The sequence below is a fragment of the Falco punctatus genome (assembly GCF_963210335.1).
Source record: "Falco punctatus genome assembly, chromosome: Z".
Classification (NCBI taxonomy): Eukaryota; Metazoa; Chordata; class Aves; order Falconiformes; family Falconidae; genus Falco; species Falco punctatus.
Window position 1 is genome coordinate 12,926,645 of NC_137586.1, and position 18,596 is coordinate 12,945,240.

The following is an 18,596-nucleotide window of genomic DNA, read 5'->3' on the forward strand; positions in this document are numbered from 1 at the left end:
CCCTCCCACCCCATTGTGTCACACCTAAAGACAGACTGTCTCCTCTTACTATGTGTTTGTGCAGCACCAGGCACTGCAGATACCAACAGCATACTGATTTTCATTCTGTGTATTATAACAGAAACAAGATTTCCTATTCTTACTATGCTACTGGAGTCTACTAGGCAGTCTGGAAGCAGGATAATACAGGAACAGCAGATAAAAAGCAGGAGATACCAAGTACTTGTAAAATAATCTGTTTATGATTACTCTGTTCAAGTGGGTAGTCAGGTTAAAAAGGCTTCAGGCAATTGGAGAGAGCAAAACTTCTATTCACAACACCTAAGTAATTTAAATCTCACTTTTCAAGTAGTATTGACTGATTTTAATCATTAACACCTATGGAGCTAAATACCTGCCTACCAAAGAAACATATAACTGGAAAACATATTCCACAGCATAACATGAAAAAACCCATGCATTTATACTACAGTCTCGTTGCACTCCTGCTAAGCAATATCACCCAAGTTTTATGAGTGGCTGCACGACATCGTAACTGTCAACTGTTCAGCCATCTTTATTTTGTTCTGAGTCAACATATGGCATACATGCGTTGCAACATTTTCAGTATTTTATTTGTTTTGCTCCAGATTCTTTTAGTAGAAAGTGTGGGGACAAATAAATGTAAACTACATCAGCTAACAAACAAGAATGTTAAGACCTGGACTTCTCAGAAGCCTGTAATTTAAACAGTTTGTAATTAACTTCCTGAAATGAATTAATAAGATCTTGTTTGTGAGAGTGACAAACATTAGAGTAAGGTTATTTTTTGCCTGTAGCTACTGTCTGATAAATTACCTAATTCTGATGTAGTACTCTAGTAGCTAGCTTCATCGTAGTAATTTTTCCATCAGCAGATCATAGGAGGGAGGGTTATGCAAGAACATCCTTTTTGCTTTAGATAGGATGTTTCTATAAAGAACCTGGTTCACTGTTGGGAAGAGTGAGATCATCTAAGTTTCAGTCCTGTGGCTGCAGCAGTAACCAAAGGCTCCCTGCAGTGTTATGTTTAACAGCACTGTCCTCAAAGCTAGCACAGAATTTATCCACTTCTCTACAGAACACTTTGCTTTCAGCAGCTTCACATGATCTCTCAGTTATCCTGTATCATGCTGTATGGGACAGTCACACCCTTCTCCAGCATTCATATTTTCTTTAGAGCTAACAAACTGCACTAAGCGATGTCTTGCTTTTCAAATGAAGACGTGTAACCATCTGTCTGGATTAAGTGTGACACAAGCCATGGAAAGCAAATACCAACTATATTCCATGCTGGGACTATAGCCTGGAACAGAGACAAGATCTACAGAAGGAAGGGCTTGGGAAGGGGGGCAGGAATTCATTCTTCACGGTCATCTCTTCCAACAGAAGATCTCAGGACCACCAACATAAACTAGTGAGACGTGGTGGTGCTTCACACAGTAGCCATTAAAGCTGTGGAACTTCTTGCAGAGGAAGTTGTGTATGATAGAAGTTTTACAAGGTTGTAGAGGGAGGCTGGACAAGTGCTTAAGAACAGAGGTCCATTGGAGGTTACTGATTAGACAAGCCATAAAAGCCTCTGGAAATGCCTGAAATTAAAACTAGCTGGAAGCTGGAAGAGTATTAGTAAGGGATATAATTTATGCTTGCCTTGTCTTAACTCTTCCTTAAGCAGGTAGGCCCTGCCAGCAGCCAGAACAGGGACTCAGACCCTTGGTCAAACTACTACAGTGACTCTTCTGTTATTAAAAGAAAAAGAAATATACAACATGACTTTAGAACTAGATACATATGGGTTTCCTGCACTGCATTTTGTCAGTATTTTGCTGTCCTCAGAAGGATAACTAGTGCTTTCCTCTGCAGTGCAGAATGAACTTGATAAACATCAATCAGGCAGTATACGAGAACTGTTCTGCCTGGCCTTCAGAAGGTCTTGGCTGACAAGTCACATAATTCTGTGATCTGCCCAATGAGACAAATTCTGCATGCTTACTTTCAAGAGCAGGTCTGAATAGTGCAGTCACTTAGAACAAATCAGATAAATTGAGCTAATTTGGAACTGTGGAATAAACAGCACAGTTTATACATGCTATAAACAAAAGACACCCCCACATACGGGTAGCCTCAGCTGTTAACTAGTCAACTACTTAGTAAGTTTGATCTACTGTCAATTGATTTCCTACCAGTCCACAAAGAATTATATAATGCTGGTATTTTATGCTTTTAAGTCATTTACAGAGGCTGCTACCGCAAAGATGTAATTCCCAGAGGTAGAATCATACACTGCTGTGAAGATACTTGGAAACAACTAATAAAACCAACAGCCATGCAGAATATTTTATGTAAAAGCTTGGTGAAATTCACTGCTTGCAATGTAATGCAATACACTTTAAGGGAATCATGATAATGACTTTGATTTGATTCTGATTTAACTAAATTGCTAGGGAAAGACTGGTACACCATCGTGAACAACATGATAATTTCCAAAGACAATGCAAGACAAAAGCATGATGTTCCAGTACCTAAACCATGAAACCAAAGCCAATATTAACCACTTCCAGCAAATCTGTGCCTATTTTACAAGCCCACAGTTCTGCTGTCACCAGGAATGTTTGCTGTGGTTAGCCTTCCTTACCCTACTCGCTAACATTGTACAACAGAAAAACAACGAGATGAAGATGAATTAAAATAAAGTTATGGGAATGGAAAAAATGGTTCCTCTGTGATCACAAAATGAAGCAAGCTGCGCTTTGCTGAAGGGAAAAAATAGGAAGGGACATGATAAAAAGAGACAAACAATAATTGTCATAAAGAAGGTATAATAATTATAGAAACAAGCATTTCCACTCATCATCCCTCAAAAAAATGACAAAGGAGTATCAAACATATTGAAAAACAGCATCAAAAGGCTAAAAAACCTTCTCTTCAAGTTTGTTTTTGGAAGACACAGTAATATATTATCACTCAAGCTAAGACAGGAATAAGATTGTTAAAATAAGTAAGAATTTGCACTGTTTTCAGGCACACCTGAACTGAACAAAAAGATTACCTATACAGATAAGGGACCATTCTCTGCCTTTTTCAGCACAGACTGCTCAGTAACTTGCATTGGTAACCTCTTAGGGCAGCTCACTCCAAATTTTCTGTTACTGGGATTCTGCTGTGTTGCTCTGAAATGCTTGGGAGCTCTCACCATGGCAGGCCATAGACGACACACTAATGGAGTATTAGAAACAACATCTTTCTTTGAATAAGACTGCTATTTAATGTTACTGGAGCCCTCCCAATATCTGTTACCTGGGCGGACAGTCCTTTTCATAGCATTTCTTCAGTCGCCCGTTTGGCTGCGTTGCTGGGTCACAGAAGGAGTTTTTGATCACTCCACTTCCCTTCCGCATGCAGTGGGGAATCTGGCGCCGCACCCCTGCAAGAGCAAGACACAAAAAAATAACGGAACAGTAATCCCTGTAGGATCAGGGATCATGGGAATGAGCTGCAGAAATCCTCCAGGATAAAGAGTACACACTGTCTATACTCCACATCCCAGAATACAGTAACAGCTGTGAAGGTCAGTTCTGCTGGATGAGCTAAGTCAGGTATGAGCATCCTTTAATCGAGCTGAAAAGGTGTTAAGCAGAGCTCTTTTGGGAATCAGGTTTAAAGGGCAATGAACAGTTCTCAGATTACTCACAGGCAAGAGGAAACACAGCCAAATCAGGCTATTCACAGCAAGGTGATCTTTTATTTGTACTACTGGGAAAGCTGTTTAAGCAGAATACAAACTGGAGTGTATGAGCAAAACTATAACCCTGTGACTCTTAATGCTGAACTCTACTTTTAAGATGTTTTGGTACAAAACCTGGCTGAAAACAATGATGCCATAATATGAGGGAAAAGATCTGTCTTCTAAATAAATAATACACAACACTCATCACAAGAGGCAAAGCACAGTGCTAGAGGGACACACAGAGACATTCCATACATACAATTTGGGTTATTTCCTAACAGTTCCACTTATAAACCCTCCCACCCATTTAACAGAAAGGAACATGAACCAAAATACTGCATTACTCTAGTGGGAATCTAAAGAAAGCTGGTTTCCAGGGGCCTGCTTTCCACAGAGTTCTGCAGCAATTTGAGGTAGATTCTGTGCTGCACAGTGTAAAAAAACTAGTATTGCAATATTACAGCTTGAAAGGTTGTAGCTAGACTGATACAGAGGCATTGAAATAGTGGCATTAGGCCCAAACAAATCCCAAGGACTAAAAAGACTGAAGAAACATGTTTAACTCCCATTAAATTAACTGTGCTATTAATTCACAGCAATTAATATGCAGATGGTAGGTCACAGTATCTCTGTGACTTATCTTTCTCCTGGGAAGCAAAGGGACTAACAGCACTGTTACTATGGTGTCCTCTCCTTAGCACCCCTTTTGTTGTCAGTGTATTCATAGAAACATTTTTTATTGTACTTCACTGCAGTAGCCAGATTAAGTTCTAGCTGGGTTTTGGTTCTTCTAATTTTCTTCCTGTATAACCTCACGACGCCTTCGTAGTACTCATGAGTTGCCTGCCCCTTCTTCCAAAGGTCATAAACCTTTTCCCCCTGAGTTCCAGCCAGAGCTCTCTGCTCAGCCAGGCTGGTCTTTCCTCCTGGTTTGTCTTTCGGCACATGGGGACAGGCTCCTCCTGAGCCTTTAGGACTTCCTTCTGGAAGACTGCCCAGCCCTCCTGGACCCCTTGGCCCTTCAGAACTGTCTCCCAAGGGGCTCTGTCAACCAGCCTCCTAAACAGGCCAAAGTCGGCCCTCCAGAAGTCCAAGGCAGCGCTTCTGCTGCCCCCCTCCTTACTTCTCAGAGAATTGAAAGCTCTGTCATTTCATGATCTCCATGCCCAAGACATCCTCTGACCACCACTTCACCCGCCAGTCCTTCCCTGTTTGTAACCAGCAGGCCCAGCAGGACATCTCCCCTGGCTGGCTCACTGACCAGCTGTGTCAGGAAGGTCTCTTCCACACCCTCCAGGAACCTCCAGACTGTTTCCTCTCTGCTGTGCTGTATTTCCAGCAGACATCTGGCAAGCTGAAGTTCCCAACGAGAACAAGGGCTAATGATTGTGAACAAGGACTAGCAATTGTCAAACAGATTTGAATGAACAAATTATATTCAGTGCATGCACAAGTTACGTACACAATACAAGAGCCAACCTTTGCATTCTTGGTGTGATAGAAGAAGACCCATAGTAGTGAAGGAAAATACAGTTACCGTCATTTTCTAAAATCAGTGCTACAAGTTTAGTAGCACATTTCAGTTCAGGAACATCTGGAGGTAATTTTGCAAAGTTGCCCTGATAGCAGTTGTGATGGATTTAGAGGGCACATAACAATTAACCCCCAAACAAATCTTAACAGTTAAGCCCTTTTGCAAAGCTTCAAAAATTTGCCAATTACTGATGTTATCTATGGAGAAGTAAACTGTTGAGGTTGCCTAATATTCTCCCTTAGTTGCAGCTGTGCTGTGCTTTGCTTCTTATTACATTCAATGCCACTCAAAGGCAGCTCTAAGAAACATGATTAAAGCCTTTAGATAAGGATGAAGGATTTATACTTGTAATTTCTAATTGACCATTATGTAAAGAAAGAATAATGGGTAGTTGGTCTACGAAACAACACTGTGAGTCATTTAAATTAATCTTCCTATAAAAAAGCTTGAGGGTTTTACATGCTGTCTTGACAGTAGGCTCCGGAGGGACAAGCTCTCGGCCACAGGGTGCAGGACGTAGGCCAGTGCACACACATTCTAACTGCAAAGCAATTCCCTTCTGCATAAAGCAAATGGCAGGCAAAGAGTCAAACTGCCCTGCAGTGAGGACAGTGTGAGACTTATGATTTCTACCGTAATTATCCCCTTCAGTGTTTGTTTGCCATGAAATGGACTGCAATATAATTACTGAACCATACTCTACATTGCAAATTAATATCAGGTATTGCAATGTGTTGCCCTTTTCCCTTCATGCAGTATTAGGTATGTTTGCTACAGAAAACACTGATTTTTCAGACAGTATTTTATCCCTGTTAAAAGGTGTTACTGTAGACTGGCCAGACCCACTCTTTGAGACTACAAAAGACAATGGAACATGAAGGAAATGAAGGAAAACATAAGCACATTTGCATCTTCTCTTTCTCAGTTGCAATGGAGCTGGGGAAGGATATGGGTCAGGGTGCTACTTTGAGGTCAAGAATACACTTTTGAAAATATCTTCATGGAGCTGCCCTGGGAGAAGGGACAGCTTCACTCCACAAAGATAGTAGTCATCATTGGCATGTTTTCCAGGTACGTTCCCTGGATAAGGAGCTGTATTATACAAAACTGTATTTTTTCTCTCAGGAGAGATGACGCTTTCCTGTATCAATCCATTCCTGTGCCTGTAGTCCCATGTGTCACTCCCTAACTCAGCTTCACCGAGTCACTGGCTCCAGAATACATTTGTTTGCATTGTCCTTATCTCTGTGGCTACAGAAGGCCAAAGTGCACTTGGATGTACTGCTACCATATTGACTGGTCATGATGACAGGCCCTATGCTGAATCTTTAGGTGGGTCCAGGTTTGCCAAGAGAACAAAATTCTAGGCAAGGATCAATTTCTCCCGCTGGTTGTGGCCATCAAAGTTAGTTTATCTTTCTTGGCCCTCCCTTTCATCCTCAAAAACTACTGGTTTCTTATTTACCACATAATAACTGCAGAATTCCTTGAAGGTTATTTTACTACTATTAGTCTAAATAAATGCAACTTTTCGACTTGTCATAAAGCACAACCATAGCAGATGATCTTGCCTACTTCATCTTGCAAACCTTTCAAAACTCTTCAAACACCTGGAATTTGGCACAACAGGTCTGTTACTGCCATCAATAAATTCTAAATGTGAACAGACTGTACCTTCAGATAAAATCAATCTCATCATTCAAAGCCAGAAGTAAGTTCTGTGGAAGTCAGAAAAGTGTGTTGCTTAATCCAGCAACATTGGGAATGTTCAGTTCTGCCTTTATTCTGCCTCGTGCTCCTGAACTGAACTCGGGGGATCAAACCACAACAATGCGTCACCGTGTGAGACCTTCTGGTTCTAGGTCAACAATCATGCCCATATTCCCTGCTAAAAGTAGCAAGACTAGTCTAGAGTTTCCAAATTTCTGTAATGACATAGAGCTAACATTTTCCAAATAAACCTTCCCTGCTGCTACGCCCTTTATTTATGCAGCAAAGCTCCAGGTATTTTCACTGACGTGTTTGTTCTCTGATCATCCGGGCATAAACCTGCTACATTACTGCACCAGTGTGGTGCTTAGGAGGGCCAGCTAGTTCAGATTCAGTGCCAAGCTAATACGAGAACAATACATCTGGCCCACATTCAGACAGCCCAGAGCACAACCAGATTAAGCATCGGGTACCTGCAGAAAACTGCAGACAAATGTCAGAGCTCTCATGGCTCAAGTGATGCACTGAATCTCTGTGCCAGGCTTTCCCTTTTTTCATGGCAGGGAACAAGCAACAATACCCTGACTTCATCACGTATTAGCCGATTACACCCTCCTTTAGACCTGTTCAGTTACTTTTATAAATGTATGTAACTCAGAGGAAAGAGACCAAAGGTTCTGTTCATTTTCTTCTGTCCACAAAGGAATGCAGAGAACTGAGAAGGTTTCTGTGTCCTTTCTGAACTGTGATGCACCTCTTTGCTCCCCTGCAAACTCATGTCAATAAGTCCACAATCTTGCCTGAAACATATAATATCTACTTATCCAAAGAAAAAGCCAATAAGCTCAAGAAATATTTATTACAAGCCCCAAGACAGCAAACAGGGGAAGCTACTTATTAAATAAAAACTGGGGGAAAAACCCAAACACGTTTGGTTTAGGGGCCTGAAGGCCCCTAAATAATCCATGTGGCAGTTAGAAACCAAAGCCAAGTCACACAGTTCTTTGACCAAAAGGTAGTACACAGGGTTACAAATTTACTTAGTGAAAAAAAGTTCTTGGAAAAGTAAAGCAGCTCATGTAAGATAAACCCCCAAACAACATAATAAACAGTGTAATAACACTTTTCTCCCCCTTTTTTTTTTGTTATCATGCCAATTGTTATATTAAGCATTATTCACAACTAGGTATCAGAACTAAAGCAGACAGCATGCAATTAAGCAAAACATTTGTTTTGGGTACCTACTTGAAGAAATATTGGGTGGTTTTTTTTTTTTTTTGGCTAAACAGAAAGCACACACTGTTTTGTGCTGAGAGACTCTTCTCAAAAAAAACCCCACCAACAAAAACAAAACACCAAAACCCAAGCCACACAGATATTTGCACAAACACATATATATATATATATGGATGTACAAACATACAATGCCCTTGGTTCAAATCACTGAAAATGCCTTATTTTAGTGTCTTCCCTGACAGGAAGTATTAAAATATTGTTAACTCCTGTAATCATCGCTGCTTCTAGACTTCCAGCTGGATTTGTTACAACATTTGTTTGTCTTTTTCTTTCCTTCTGGAAAGTAGTTAAAGCAAGCAGTAATTATCAAAACCCACTGACAATACCCTAGCATTAGAAAGAGAAAAGTTTTATTTCAAGTTGTTTGTCCAGTGGCTGTAACATCGATCTTCTACTGTTCTGTACGGTTTTCACACAGATACTCAAAGAAAAAGGTTCCCGTTCTATCTCCAGGGATCTTCTGTCCACTGAAACTCAGGAACTAATTCAGACAGAAGGTTGCAATCTCTTCCTCCCATGTGCAGACTTCCTTTCACACACAACACTTTTCTCATCTTTCAAAAATGATTCCCACAAAGGATGGATGAAAACCTTTACTTTTGTAAAAAAACCTTCAGTCTTTTTATCATCATTGTTGGTTTACTGCAAGCATTAACTTCATCTCATTGATCTGTTAACTACTTTAAAGAACGTTTTCCTGATAGCATTTTCTGTGTGTTAACACAGGCAAACTTCTAGACCTGTTGTTAGATCTTGCTTCATGGTCATCATTCTGCTTGTCTGGTTTAACATGCTGCACAGAACAATATAACTGCAGCTGCTCCCAAGCCACTGTACTGAGAGTGGCAGAGACATGTAAGTCCTCAAGACTGATTTAAATAAAATAATTATTGAGAAACACACAAAAAGCATTGTTGCTTATCAAGGCAGGACAGATAAGGACAATATTTTTTGTAGTTAAGATATTGGAAAGATTCAGTAGGGAAACGAGTAGGTCACAAATTAGTATTTTTGGGAAGTAGAGTTGTGAACAATATTGACAAAAAACATGAGGAAAAGAAAACTGCAGTTTTTCATTTTGGTTCACAGACGTTGGGAATTTCAGGGCAGCTGCTCTAGAAACCTACTTGCCCTAAATCATTTAATAACAGTTTATCCTTAAGCCAAAATACATTATTGTAACCATCTGATCTCCCACTAAATGCAGATTAAAGGACTTTACCTCTTTGAGGATGATGTCTGGAAAACTTAAAGATGACATTTGCCAGTAATGAAGACAAACAGTAATAGGAAAGGTAAGTGAGGAATTACCTCTTCCACAGGTAACACTGCAGGCTGTCCAGTCTCCATACTGCCAAAAATACTCTGGCTCTCCAATCTCATTCTCATGACTTTCTTCTTTACGTACAGTATATTCATACTTGATTCCAGGGTTAGTTTCTTGAAAAAGTAGCTGGAAGAGACAGTGATTTATTTAATTAATTACAATTTTCATAATCTACTGACCCAAAACTTTCAAAGCATGAAAACAGAATAAGCAGCAAGGTTTTAAAACTGCCCATTTTGAAGCCTAATAACAGTTCAGAAAAGCAGACTGGCAAAACTTCCATTTGTGTGCCGACAGTGGCATACATTTGTCTTTCTAAGACACAGTTGTTTGCCATGCACTTTTGCAAGCACAGGTGGGAATAAGTGGGGCAGTATTATTGGTATCCAATTGACTGCAAGAAAAGATCATGCAAAGTCCATCCAAGGCACTGCTAAACGCGTTGCTGATTAAGAGCTATTTCCTATCACTATTATCAATTATGATTTCCCTACCCTTCTGAAACAGCTGTTACAAAACACCCAGTAGGTCAGAAAATGACAAACTTTATTAGACATGGCTTTAATATTATTTTTCAGTGTTTCTGGATTAAGAAGGAAAATTCCAGTGGAGAAGAGCCACTCCAGAAATTTACCATTTGGCTGATGAGAGGGAGAAAAGCAAACCATCATCAAAGAATAAAAGACTTCAGCATGAACCTCTACTCTTCCCCCTAATTGTTTCTTTGACCTTGTTACTGACAGTGAAGATTGAGCACCCATTAGATGTGTCTTCTCACCAGGCATTCAAAGCATTAAAGTGGCTCCCATCACACCCCTACTACTCCTTTTAATTGCGTGGCACACACAGAGGCAAACAAGCCAGGAAAGATACATTCAGAGAAAAAAGGGCCTTTTGAAAACTATTTCTGCAGAACTAACAGAAGCTGGTTATGTTTAAGTTAAGACTCTATAAAGCAACACAGAAGAAACAAAAGGGAGCAGCCTCAGTGGATGCTAAATGGATCCATTTCACTTACCACAAGCTATTAATCCATCTGTCTAATGCTGTGTTTTCTTTGCTCAGTGTAGGCTGTTACTGCTGACAGCCTTCCCTAGCTCTCACTGTTCACAGCCTGACATCAGCTCCCTTTTTTTGATAGTTACTTTTCATTTGGGTCTGGTTCTCATCACAGCCACATGTTGGGCTAAGCTGGCACAGGAGACAAGGAAGTTTGGGCACAGAACTGACCAACTATAGGTGGTAAGATCCCTGTCGCAGAGGCAGCACTGGATTATATCAGCCTTTAAAAATCATAAGACTACGATACTGAACATCTGTTTTCAGGCAGGATAATAACAGTGATTTATAACCTTTCCAGCCTCAGTTTCAGAGCCCCAGCACATTCTGCTGCCACCAAACCCCAGAAGGTTCTGTTAGTGATCTCCTATTTACCTGAATCCATATTGATTCATTGGTAGGACCTGGAGCAGTCAGATTTTCTAGATCCCCTGTTCTGTCATACTGAAATATCGTGCCTGCCACTTTGTATTCACCATTCCACTGGATGATAAAGCCTCCGTTCAGATAATATTTTTCTGGGTCTTTGCTTCGCACAGCAAGGAAATTTCCTGCTTCTGCAACTTCCGTGACTTTGATTCCCCTCGCACCTTTCGGAATCAGCCCAATATCAACATATCCTAAGAGACAAGAAAGGTTCATGAAGGTGAACAACAATAATGTCATTGCATTTTACTTATGTATAAGACTATTAAAATATCAGCTTTGCTTGAAAATGTATACAAATGTGCTATCACAGAGTTTGCATTTCAGCTAGTTAATGGTGTGACTTTACAACCCAGGTTTTTGAGCATCAGTTGGAGAATATGAACATGCATTGTGTTTAGGCAATGACAGTGGCATTTGGAAGGGATACCGAGGTGAGTGATCTGAGCTGCACCAGGGGAAATCTACCCCACACATGAGCATCAGCATCTCCATAACTCTATCCAAGGGCTCTGGCATACTGCAATGTGAATAATCTGAAGAAACGCCAGGGAGTCCCAGCAAGCCAACAGTCTGTTGTGGGAAAGGTCTTTCTAATTTGCAAGGAATGTTTTCATCTGTCACAAACATATAGGCATGCACATAATTCCACATGCTCTCTCTCAAGTCATTTAACTTGTCCACAACTGTTTTGCAACAAATACCGGTTATTCAAAAGCCTCAAATTACTATGATCAGTTGAACACATTTTTAAAAACTACTGATTTTCATCAGGAAGTTCAACAGCTCCTTGTGTATAAAGCTATGTGTAATGAGATTTTTCACTTCTGTGTTAAGAATGAACCTGGAGCACTTATTACAAAATTTTGTTTGCACCAGAGGCAATAATGACGTCAGGCTTTCTGTTTTTCACCTTACAGTGAACAGCTCTTGCTGTCGCTACTGAACGATAAAAATAGGATGTCCACATAGAAATTTGAACACGAACCCAGATAGCTTTTTTGCTATTGCTCCTGGCTGGGCCTTAGAAATTGGATAGATGACAGCTCTACAAGCAGGTGCCCTGGGAGCGTGAGCTGCAGTTTATGCTGGTTTACTTCAAGATAGGAACACGTGTGTGGTTCCCCAGTTCTCATTGTACACTGAATGAATTAAATCCTGAGACTCAGAGCCCCTTCATTTTTCTTGTGAAACAAGCTTATCACCTTTGATTACTCACTCACATAAGTGAGATAAACCACACTGGGCATACTAAGTGATCTTCAGCATCAACACTCTCCACCCTGCAGAAGTACTTACATGGCATAGAACCAGCTGCTGTCGTAAGTGCCCCGAAGTCTTTAACATCTGAATTTTGCAGCTTTTTTGTGGGATGGTAAGTATTGGTTCTAATGTCATGTACTGCTTATGGTACAAAAAAGGATCTGTCTATATCAGGCCCCTCATAATTAGATTAATAGTACGTGTGGGGTTTTTTTCCCCTCCACTGATTGATGTTCAAGAGGGAGAATTTTCTGGATGTCACCTTTTGCAAGTTTCCTAGACTGGCTGTGGAAATCCAAACTTTTCTGTCAACTTCAGTGAGCAGTCTAGGGCTGTTATATGTATCCAAGGTCTAATGATTCTCCCAAATATTCTATTCATTCAGTGCAGAGGGGATGTGTTATGAACATAGCGTGTGATCATTTAACTAAAGACTTGATTAGAAGGCATATTCACAAGTGGGTCAAATTAACACAGCATGAAAAATCTTACTTGTGTCATGTCCTGACAGCTTTGGCTTTGGTGTCTTTTTCCAGTAGTTTTTATTCAGATGTAATTAGAATAACATTGGTTCAAACCACAAAGTATAAAAACCTTGTCTCAGTTATAACCTAAAAATCTGTATCCTTTCAAGTTTTTCTCTAGCTGGTCTTGTCCAAATCACCTGCTTTTGCTCACAAACCTGCTTTTAAATGTATTGCAACTGTCTGGTGATACATGTTAACATCTGGTCAACAATATCACCCTGTCTTCTCCCTGGCCCTCCCTTTTTTGACTAGCTAAATTACCTCCTGATTTCTCAAACCCTCACACTAATTCCCAATGATTGATATGTTCTTTTGAAAGCAAAACTAATCAGCAGCAAGCTTTTGAGTTTGTCACTCAACTTAATACATTTTTATTTAAAAATTATGTGGATGGTGTTCACATAATTGTTCTTGGTTTTATGGTTTCATCTGATTAGGATCTAGGGATCTGAGATTCAGTAATATTCAAGATGTCAGCTGTCTGACCTCCACGTTGTGTTCATTAAATCCTCAAGCATCCATATTGTGGGTGCTACCACGCACCCACCAAGTGGCAACTCTGAGATGCTGTTAATCTTTCCATTTTCAGTTACATTTATATGCTCCTAACACGGACAAGAATACAACATGAATAAATTCATGCAACCCTTCTTGTAGGAACAGCTCTATCAGGACTGAAGTGCTTGTTTCTCTTTCCCCATTGCTGTGAGAGAAGAGTAATTTAATTCAGGTGGCGAGCCCAGTACTGCAGATCAGATGGTATCAGATCTGGCTATTTCTCCTTATCACAACAGCTCCTATCCTCCTCTCCAGTTTGTTGTATCTGCGAGCTTTTCTCTCAAAAATACACATTCCTGAGGCACGGTTTTCCTCTAAGCCAGGCTCGAGGGACTACCACATTATGTGGAAAACAGCACAGGCTCCTGATGGCATACCAGGTTTGCAAGTCAAACTATGGTTGTTTGTAGCCTTCCCATGGAATAGAGGGAGCACTGCAGTGTGTAATGGTAATGGGGAAAAAATTACAGTCTATAGACAGTCTTCTTCCTAAGTGAGGAACCAGGAGACCTTCCAGTCTCTCAGACCAATGCATCACGGCTATGTCCAGAACCCATCTTGGGGCTAGGTTCAGGCATATACCTCTGTCTGCACTTGGTTTGTATGAAAAGGAAACAGGGGTAGCAGGGAAACCATGGCACCTGTCGATTCAGTCCTGCCAAGCTGGTTAGGAGACACTGGGATCAGTATAAACCTCCAGAGTAAGGTGAATACAGCCACAGTTTCTTTGTTTGCCCATCACTTTGCCAAAATTCAGCCCTTCACAGGAGCAACATGCACCTGATCTTTCCTTCTGGATGGCCAAGAAAGACACCCCCACCCTTGTTGTCCAGTCACTCATTTCCTGTTCTTCATAAATTTAAATGCATTGTCCCCTTGCTACTGAAAGTTGGAAAACTCATTTCCCCCTAAACAGACAAAAGGGTGAAGACAGGACAATTACCCATCATCCTTACTGACCACCACTTGTTCTGGAGCCACTCCTCCTTCCCAGGCAGATCCCTCTGTCTAATCCTCTCAGCTTCATTCCCCCTTTTTGTTATCCATTTAGTCCACACTACCTGCATCTGCCAGAGTCCTAAACCCCTGTCCCTTGTGCCTTGGTCTTTCTCCTAACCCAATGCTTCTCCTCACCCAGCAGCATAATTTATTCTCCTTCCAAAAGAGTTTACACACCTTGCAAACATTCCGCTGTACACAGTAATGTTTCTTCGCAGTCATCACAACAACATCAGTAGGAACAGGGATTTCAACTTCTAAATACACTGCTTCAAAATAAAAGCAGACTTCTACCTCAACAGCAGGAGAGCTTGTGGCTCCTTTGACCAGGCCCAGACCTTGATTTTCAATGCCCTGCTCATGCTGCAGCCTTTCTGCTGTAAGAGTTCAGGTGAAGCAACTTAAATGATTTTCAAATGAACCCCCTGCAAATAAGGTGCAGACCAGAGACTTGCTAATATTAGTGTCAACAGCTGAGACCATTTGTGCATTTCAGACCTCTGACTTGTTTTCCATCACAAAACTTAAATGGAAACCCATTACACAGATGATGCTGACATTCCTGAGGCTGTGTTGGAAGCCTATTCCCTGGACCACTATTCCTACTTTAAATCCACAGGAAAGACAAATAATTTTAAAGAAAATCCAAGTAATAACACAGATTTAAAAACCTTTCTTTCTGAACACGAGGCAGTAAGACTTCAGGTAAAACTGATCACCCTGCAGTGAAAGGCTGGATTACTAAAACTCATTAGTAGCATTTCCTTAGCCTGACTTGGCAACTTAGCCTGCAGACAGAATAGATGCTGCCGCAGCACCAGACCCAAGAAAGGCCCTGTTGGACTTAGGTTATGAATAAAGTTTTAAATCAAAATATATTAGCTTTGATTTTGAATTTCACTGTGACATTAAACAGAAAATCTCTTCAAATCTTTCTTGCCTGGCAGCACGCTTTGGTCTAGTTTTGTTACCTACACTGAATTTATGCTCCTGAAGTCTTTACATTTACATAAATTCTGCCATAAATCTGTACTGCAAGACAGACCACCACAGTACCTGTCAGAGACTAGAAGAAGCCAATATTGTGAACAAAACAATCTTCCTATTCTCAATTTAACACCTGTGAACATCTGCAAGATCCACATACTGCCTTACAAGCCCACGGATCTCTGCCTTTCCTGACACTTCTTAATTTGTCTGCAATGGAATCAATATCTGTGGAAGGGAAAGGATCTGCAGAATCAATCAATTTTCTACTGAAGCTAAAGAAAGCAGTGAAATAATTTTACTTAACACTCAATATCCCTCAGCAGTATCTGTCAGTGAGGCTTACTGAATCTTGGGGCAAAGAAAAACTAAGACAAAACACAAAACTAATTTTAATAAAATAAGAGGCACTTATCCTTCCATGTGTTACAGTACCGGACCTTTTTCATAAAACTGTTATTCAAAAATAAACTACATGTCATCTGCAGCCTTGGAAATCCCCCACACAAAGGCAAAGTGAACATTAGAGTAGCGGAAGCAAAAGATCAGAGGCTGGAGGATTACTGTAGTATTGGAGAAGGAGGTCTAGATTTTCCTTTGGAAGTCTCTGCACTGTTGCATGGTTGCATGCATCCTTCACAGTTCATCTGGGGGATATGGAGAGAAGGAAAAGCAAATCCAAGTGAACAGTACAGAAAAAACCCTGAAATATTAAAGTGCTTTTCCCCCCGGACTTCGGAAAATCTTATGAAACTAGCTCTAAATTATTAGCACAAATCATATTTGTGCAAATCAGAATTATTTTGTGAAAAAACACCACAAACTCAAAAGCCAGCCAAAGCCACACCCTCACCACACTTTCTCCCTCCTCACTAGCGTGGTACCCATTATTGCTCTCGAGACTTCTCATTTCTGCACCAGACTTTTTCTTCAGCCACAGACCTTGCCCTAAGTATGCTCTCCCATACCCCGTTTTCCCTGTCCTGTCCTGGTTTACCATTTGAAACTGTTCATCCTGGTTGTCTCTTCCATCTTCAGCTCATTGCCATGGTTCTCGTTCAGTTTTAGTCTCCCACTCCCTCTTCTAGGCTCCCATTCATCCCACACAGGGCAACTTAAAGCCTGAATATGCCACTGCCATCAGTGAAGAAGGGCTCAGTTCTCCAGGTGCTGATTCAGACCACCTTAACCTGCAGGGAGTTACTTCTTCCCCCCTTTCAAGCCAGAGGCATCCCACAGAAAGTTATAAAGCAAACAGAAGTGCAAAAAAAGTTCTGCATGGGGAAGAGATGGCACAGGGTCACCAGAGACAATCATATCAGATTTATGACACTAAGAAATGAATCTCCAAACCACTCACTATATTCATGGTGCTTTATACTGTCCAACGATTTGGTCCAGATTTTCCAAGGTGGTAAATTACATTAATCTTGTAAACGCACTTCCTATTTTGGGTTTTATTATTACCTGCTAAACTTGCACAGGGCCTGTTGCTCTCTGACACAATTTTTGTTAGGCAAGGTGAACTTAAACAGCACAGACCACAGATCTTTTCTGGCAGAAGCATGATTCACTGTGAAACACCCATTTACAATTTCCTATGCAGATTGACCACTCTGTTTGCAATGAGAAGTGCTTAATTCTTTTTATGTAGAGAAATTACTTCACCAACTGAAGAGTTTAAAAGAATCCATTTTACCAAATCCTTCACTTTGATTGAACATCATTGTCACTGTACGACATGCAGAGCCATCTCCCAGGCAAACCCCACACTGGTCTTCGGTTGCATTGGAATTTATCTCATAGTCACAGCCAACAGTCTGGAAGGAAAAACAGTTTCAGAATAAATGTGGCCTCCACAATGACATACTCAGAGTTCATGTATTGCTGCCTTCAGTGTATAAGAAGGGGCAGAATCAATTTTTTGGAAGAGTGTACATCCTGTATAAACAAACTAATGGTAGAGGTTGTTATAACTAGGTCAAACTCATGTGTATTACATGAAAGTGAAAAACAAACAAGCAACAAGCACCATCATGTCATGAAACATACAGTAGCAGCCAGTTACCTGAGATAAAAATGTGCCACCAAATGGTCTCAACATCTACTGTTGGCCAATACATCTAGGATTTGTGTCTGCTTTCTCACATTGTAGAAGCACCCACGGACTCCCAGGAATGCAATGCAGTAACAGACTACAATGTCTGTGTCAGCTTTTTGTGGCCATTAGGCAGTTCAGAACCTCTACTGCAGTTAAACTCCCTGGTAAAGAGAAACTCTTCAGAAGGCATGAAGTTTTACAGCTGTTTCTCCAGGTTGCTGGAATGGGGGAATGAGTCAAGATAAAAGTTCTGGTAAAGACTGATTTTACAGTTCATGCTTGCTACAGGCAGAAAGTGAGAGAAAATTTTAATTATACTGAGTCAGGACAAAACTTCTTCCTGTCTAATCCCAAAATCCTGTGCACTAATGCCTTTGAACTTCAACAATCTTCATTTGGTTTGGGGGTGGCTTTTGCCTCTCTTTAAAAACTAGCAAGGTTGCAGAACACAACCTGATGTCAATGGCTGTTAATAGGATCTAAGGTATCTGGAAGCCTGTGATTTAGATGGATAGCCATAAGTCTGGTGGTATCTTAAGTTCTGATTTTTCTCTAATGGTTCAGGTGCAACACTTGCCAACTTCACAACTTTCATTCTTTATGTATGAAAATCTGGGTTTCCCCTCTTTCAATTCTGATCTTATTTTACCTTCAGTACATCAGCTACTGTAATTTTATGTAAGCTTCTGACAAGAAAACCCAACTATTAGACTAATCTGGGTATAAAGGCTCCTAGATTCTCTAATATTTTTCTGTCATTTTCAGCTCAAGAAACACCTGACCTTTTCTTTCATGCACCAGTGATTTAATGAACGGCTAGCAAAGTTGCAAAAAAGGAAGCAAGGAAAGGCCTGAAGTTACGAATGGTGTTAAACCACGTCACTTGCATTTTCACAGAGCGTCCAAAAAAGACTCAGCCATCACCTAATGCCAACACTTAGCCAGAACCTTTGATAACCATTCTCAAAAACAATGGGCATGCCAAAAGGTTCTGCAGGAGTCTCAGCTTCTCTCTCCTTTTAGCAAAGGCTGCTTTCAAAAAAGGGAAGGTTTTGTAATGT

General features: G+C 40.6%; 1 protein-coding gene across 3 annotated transcripts in view; it reads right to left on the reverse strand.

Moving 5' to 3' along the window:
- Window positions 1-6: 6 nt before the first annotated feature.
- ADAMTS12 (ADAM metallopeptidase with thrombospondin type 1 motif 12) overlaps window positions 7-18,596 on the reverse strand; it is a 151,301-nt gene continuing 132,711 nt past the window's right edge. For 2 of the 3 annotated variants that reach the window (XM_080372585.1, XM_080372584.1), the window contains 4 exons: window positions 17,134-17,254; window positions 11,050-11,294; window positions 9,600-9,741; window positions 7-3,445 (listed from right to left, as the gene is read on the reverse strand). In XM_080372585.1, the coding sequence (XP_080228711.1) occupies window positions 3,315-3,445; window positions 9,600-9,741; window positions 11,050-11,294; window positions 17,134-17,254 (639 nt within the window). In that variant the 3' untranslated portion in view covers window positions 7-3,314. Of the gene's footprint in view, window positions 3,446-9,599; window positions 9,742-11,049; window positions 11,295-17,133; window positions 17,255-18,596 lie in introns of those variants that run through there. The other variant, XR_013924957.1, reaches the window with a different exon arrangement.